This window comes from Nymphalis io, chromosome 2, assembly GCF_905147045.1.
Source record: "Nymphalis io chromosome 2, ilAglIoxx1.1, whole genome shotgun sequence".
NCBI classification, from domain to species: Eukaryota; Metazoa; Arthropoda; class Insecta; order Lepidoptera; family Nymphalidae; genus Nymphalis; species Nymphalis io.
The window spans coordinates 3,244,146-3,250,919 of NC_065889.1; the positions used below are offsets into that span (position 1 = coordinate 3,244,146).

At 31.7% G+C, this 6,774-nt stretch overlaps 1 protein-coding gene across 1 annotated transcript; it reads right to left on the reverse strand.

The window, feature by feature from the left end:
• Window positions 1-5,218: 5,218 nt before the first annotated feature.
• LOC126774619 (lipase 1-like) lies at window positions 5,219-6,409 on the reverse strand. Its single transcript, XM_050496178.1, has one exon. The coding sequence runs from the start codon at window positions 6,407-6,409 to the stop codon at window positions 5,219-5,221; it is 1,191 nt and encodes a 396-aa protein (XP_050352135.1).
• Between the last annotated feature and the right edge of the window lie 365 nt (window positions 6,410-6,774).

Below are 6,774 nucleotides of genomic sequence, written 5' to 3' on the forward strand. Positions count from 1 at the left end.
AGTACTAAGAAACACCTACCTCAGAAAGTGTTATGGAAAGAAGGAGTTAAGTTTATATATATATATATATATATATATATATATATATATATATATATATTCTTCAAAGCATATGTTATAATATCCTTTTTTATATCCAATGGCTGTCTGGAAAAATACTTAATTGTGATAAAATCAAGTTTGAATACATTTTTCTCTGATATATTGTATTTTACTGTCTGTTTTATCTTTTTTATATATAATATAATACTCACAAATTGAATAGGGTTAATTGTCAAGTCGCGGGTCAAATGCGGTCTAAAGTAATCAGGCTAGCAGAGCACGCGCGCGCTTCCGTTACACTAGTCGATATGTGTGACATTTTGCCCATCGGGATATAAAGTGGGACAGCTAACACGGATTCGATAACTATGGATAGACAATGGGCGAAATAAATTAAAAACAATCGAATATTAGTCGTCGCTTTTATATTTGATGTCTTTTTAAAATCAATATTGAGTTAATGTGTTAAAGTAATAAACGGCATCATAGTTTTTAGGTGCAAATGTATATAAATTGAACTTATGTCCTTATATTTAAAAAAAAACAATGCTTGTTCCTTTTTTGTTTTTTTTTGTATAGAATATGTAGACGGACCAGCATATGGGACCTGATGGTAAGTGGTCACCATTGGTGACCATAGACATGGCACTGTAAGAAATGTTAACCTTTAATTACATCGCCAATGCGTCACCAACCTTGAGAACTCAGATGCTATGTCTCTTGTGCCTGTAATTACACTAGCTCATTCACCCTTAAAACCGGAACACAACAATACCAAGTACTGCTATTTTGTGGTAGAATATCTGATGAGTGGGTGGTACTTATCCAGATAAGCTTGCACAAAGCCCTAACACCAGTAAGAAGTTCTACCTGTATAATAAGTCTTTAAAACTCATATTTAGTTTCTGTAGATTAATTAGTCAGGTTAACTAATTTGACTCTTATGTCTCATTGGTCGTCGATCAATAATTGTATAGTATTTAGACAGATAAGTAAATTAGATTTTAATTAGAGTTTCAGAAACAGGAATTTAGTTTTAAAAATAAAGAATATTGTGTATAAATTTCAGTTATCATATATTCGCATTCTGTGTTAAATTGTTGTGGAAATTCATAGCTAATTGCAAAATAATACGCTGGTCTAATCCTGTTTTATGATTATTAATTTTATCATTACTCCCTACAACTAAAAGAACAAATCTGCTGAGCTATATATAGAATATCCAATGGTTTTACTGATATTAGTTGTTTATACCGTTATTTCGAGTTCTAGTGAGTGGGATAGATACAAGTTCATCTAGAATGATACTAGATTTACAGAAAGTAAGCAAATAATATTACGCATGTTGTAAAATTATGAATGTAAATCTGGATGGTTAAAATATTTGAATAATAATAATGTCCTCTAGACCGATTTCGGCCACGGCGGCCAATCTCAAGAAAGATTAGTCAACTACGTAGGAAATATTATAGTGCACAAGTGTGTGCGCAAACACAGGTGCACTCTCTATTCTCTAACTTTCATAATCCGATTGGATGGCAATCCGACGACCGGAAAGATTTCAGGCGCAGTACCAATGGCTTGATGTGCTTTTCGAGGCATGGGAGTCTACACACTTCCAACTTCCAGACTCCGGGCTGCTACTGAGAATATTCTGACAGAAAAACTCAATAGCTTTTTTCTTCAACCGACCTGAGAATTGAACCCAGGACCTCCGGGTCTGTGGTTTTACATCAAGCCACTAGACCAACGAGGTAGTCAAAAAATATTTTTTCTCCAAAATATTTGGACAATATAAGCTTGTGTTAATGGAATACCTACGAGTGAAAAGTGACAAAACCAGTGTAATCTAGTCAAAATTATAAACTTTGAAATTTTCTTATATTTATGAACAAATATTTTTATTTTCATTATACTATTTAATATTTGGTTAACTAGTTTAAAATGTAGGATGTAGAATTTGATGTGATTATATATCTATGAGCAGAGCATGTTTGGGCAACGTTGACGGTTGAAAGTGATCTGGAACTAATCACAACACAGTTTTAGTGTAATAAATTATTAATTATAAATAATTTGACGGAATAAATACTTTTTGGTCACTACTTAATAAAAAGGATTCGACGATTCAATTGACGTGCTTCACAAAAATAAATATGTGTAAAGTCGGTAACATCAAAAGTGTCCGTCGTCCATATAAAATTTTTCATTGGCTGAATGTAGAACGAATTTATGGGACCTTGAACGGTGCATAAATATTTAAGAACCCGCTTCGAATTTCACAAAGGTGCCACGGTAATTTGATTCAATATGTGCTACTCGACGCCGTTAGCTCATCGAAAATATTCTGATGGCATTTAATAAGTTGCGAAGTCAACTCTGGTTTGTTAATGATGAATTTACGCAGACATCCGTTTGCATCATTTTATGATAAATAACATATTTTATTGATGCTTTATTTAAATCAAATTTCAATGTAAAAAAAAGAATAATTATATGTGAATCGTGATACCTGATCTACATTGATTTAACTTTTATATTTTGTTTCATGTTTTCGGTGTAAAATAAAATATTTTAGTTGTAAACTGGCTAGAAAATTAAGTTTTTATGCACTGATTCATGCTTATAATTCATTTCGTGCCTAGAAGTGAAGGATAACATCGCGAAGTAGGTCGGTTGAAATTCTGTCACATGTGGATCCATCAAAAAGCATAGCGTGGTGGTATAAGCCTTATCTTCAAGTAGAGAGTTTTATAGGTTATTATTATTTTTTTACTTTTACATTGCGATTACGTACCTATTATATAAAAATCAAGCTCTTTATTAGTATATCATTAAAGCTGATATATTTTCTCTGAAACAACTAAATATTTATCATTTTATGTTAAATTTTACATTTGTCCGAAAGGAATATTCATTTTTGCGAATTATATTCTTGTTAGAAGAGTATTTTTTTGTGTTATGACTCTAATGATTTTAATCAGGAAACAGAGTTTTGAGTAATTATTAAAATAACTTGTTGACCGCGTTTGATATGTAAACAAGGTCAGATAATTCAAAGATATAAGTACTCATAGATTATAATTTGAAAAAATATCTCTTAATATGTTGTTAAATACATACGATAGTATAATAAGCTGAGTTAGTTAAGTAAATGGAACATGGATTTAACGTAAAGGATTGTCATTATAGCTTACTTTGCCAACATTAACACTCATGCTATTCGTCGATACTATTCATGTTGTTGAGGCGCTAAATGTTGATAGTATTAATGGATAACCTAGACAAAAAATCCCTTAGTTGCCTCTTACGATATCCAGGAGCTGAGTTAGAGTAATACTTTAATATATACAACTCAGTTGGTCTTTCGTTGTTTTAGAAGTTACCTTATAAGGCTGGAGATCACAAGGCCTGGATTAAGAAATATGGGGAAATACCGGATAGGGTCAGTGATTTTCATGAACAGACTACAGTTTGTTATATCGCAATGCTACACTACCATGACATGTAAAGAAACTACAACCTTATTTCATATTGGCCTTCGTTGCTGAAATACGGTTAGAGATATTATTATTGTAAATTAGTATATGCAAAATAAAACGCGAATATTTATAGCATCTTGTATAAATATTTGAACCAGGTGTTTTTTTTGCATCGTCGTCATCGTCGCCCATAGACATTGGCATCGTAAGAAATCTTGACATTACATAGCTAAGGCGCCACCAACCTCGTGCCTGTAGTTACCTACCCAGATGCGCTTGCACAAAACTCATTCGTTCGATCATTGAGAATTATAGAATTTGAAATACTTTTAATTATAATTGTAATATTATATGTTCGTGTTTATCATTTGGACACATTATTGCCGTGAAGGTCACATCTCTTGGATCTAGATCTAGTACTGTGGTTTTAATGACCGACCGCAACCCGATGACCGACATATATTACTTCTCTTGAACGATTTATTTTCTATGGTTAATCATTTAAATTTCAGTATTACTTGATGGAGTTTTAATAAGATTTATTCAGGAAAATAAAGTAAATTTATTTTATTTTTGCATCAATGAACATGAAATTTTACCGATTTTCATATAATCGCATAGAAAAAATGTCTCCTGTCACGACGCCGAGATACAGTTCATTCCAAAACTCATCTAGCCCATCGGTTATCTGTTCTGCAGCAACTTCAGCTTAATTATTCTCTGGGCTGTGTCGGTCACTCTAGTTATTTGTTATAGTAGTTTACAAATATATAAAAATGAATGTATATATAATGAATGTATATATATATATATATATATATATATATACATTCATTTTATTCTTCTTGTTTCTTGGTACTTGAATGCTAGTATTTATAACTTCGTTAATTATATTTTTAGACGCGTGATCTTAAGATTATATAAGTAGAAATTAAGCCTGTTTAAAATGGTTATTAAAATATATTGATCATATGATCAAGTTGCGTAATGTTATATTTAAATATGTTTGAAATAAAATAATTGAGGATGTAATATTTAATTTAGACGTAAATAAGACGCATAATATAATTTTAAAACCATATTTTAAAATTTAAATTTATGTCTCTAATCTCGTACTATAAATAACGACATTTGTAATATAAATAATACATAATTAAATCATTTTCAGACTGTATATATTTTTATTTAGATTAATTATTATTTAGATAAAATTTATACATGAAGGGTTTGTATTATACATATTCATATTTAACGTTATAGATTCATTTTATTAAAAAGCATACAGAAATTTGAAGTTTTGGAATCATCACAATCATCATTTAAATGATCTTTAAACATATATTATGTTAAAATACATCAATAATATCAATTTGGTTCAATTATAATATTTCAGAACAAATTGCAATTACGTATAATGATTTAACTATTATCATAAAAATATTTATTTATTATTCAAATTGTATCATTGGATGTTGAATATTTTCTATGTATTTACTATTGCAATGAAGTTTCCTAACTTTTTTTAAATATCACCTACGTACTCGTAATTTATAAAGAATAAAAAAAAAAATCCTCCCTTTGTTTCTCACTTTTACGGCGTTCATACAAACTACTTCTCAATAGATTAAGGTTTCATTCTCTTTCTCAATCTATCTTAGTCAACTTTTCAAGCAAAATTATATCTTCTACACGTATCAAGTATCAAATTTATCGAAGTAATTTAAAATTTTGTCAAATACATATTCCGTCGCATTAACGCCCCACAAATGATTATTATGACTCCAAGTAGGCTCAGGCACTATATATTTTTCAACTACGTTGGGCAATCTGGATTGCAAAATATTGATATCTCTTAGACTCGATACCCAATCATTTTCCGCACAAACCAGTACTATAGGAGATGTGATTAGGGATACGTTATATTGCGGAGGTGTTACTGTACCATACGTTTTGATATTGATTTCTTTACCTTCGTCAAAACGTTGGAATTTTTGAGAAACAATTAATTGACCGAAATGAGCTAGTGTCTTAACCGACACACCAACTAAAAGATGACCAATAACGACTGCCAAATTCTTTGATGTTATGCTTCCTCTGACATAACCTGTTGTCAAAGCTAACGCGGTACCGCACACTTCTTGCGGGAAATATTGACATAATATTTCTGATATAGCGTGTATCAACTGTTGCTTAGCAAACAACTCTCTAAATCCTACAGTATAAAGAAAGTCTTTAATGTTCTTGGTTTGACGAGCGATTATCTTTGGTATTACACTCTTCAAGTTTTTCATCCACGCAACAGGAGCTAATAGAATAGACAGTCGGATTTTGTCGTTATATTCAGGTCTTAGTGATCCCATGACGAAGAAGTCTGTCGAACCTTGAGAGTGACCGATATAATAGGTCTTCGATTGCGCCGTTATACCTAATACGTAATCAATTATAGCCGGTAAATCGAAACGACCAATTTCGTCGAAGGAAAATTCCCAATACTCTGGATCTTTGTCTGGATCTAGTCGTATGTGCTTGCGGGAGTAAACGTTGCCCCTGAGATTAGCTGCCCACACGTCATAACATTTGGTTGCCAATATATAACCAAGTCCTGTTTGTGGGCCGGTGAGGATCCATGCATCAGAACTATCATAGATACCATGTGCTAGAATGACAGGGAATCTTTGTCTTTGATTACATTTCGGAAGTAATCTGAAAACGGTCAACAGATACCCGTCTTCTGTGCTCACTGTGTGTTCCTCTGACTTGTATCCGTATTTAGAGGTTAGTTCAGTAAAGTTTAAATACGTGTCTTCAGAAAATCCCAACGTCTTCTTCAATTGTCTGTAGTCGGGAAGTGCGTAGGAAACCAGCCTGTTTGGTTGTATATGCATTGAAGCCGTTAGTCGTTGTAAACATAATAAAGTCACTATATACTTAAACATTTTAAATTATTTATCCTTAACACAATAAAGTTCGAGTAACTTATGTTTTATTTGTGTATTGTTACTCAGCTTTATAATATTTTCGTGACCTCAGTGTTAAGGTCTTAATTAATTCGTGGCAACATGAAAATATACTTCTATTTCCTTAATAACTGATAATTAATGTTGATATTGAACCTTTAAAGATGGAATTTTCATGGTTATATAAATTGTCATAATTTTTCTATCACAATTTAGATGGAATGAAACGTTTGACGGTTGAATAATTGATAAGTGGGCGAGACCCATCCAAAACCCTACCAACGGGTGAAAGA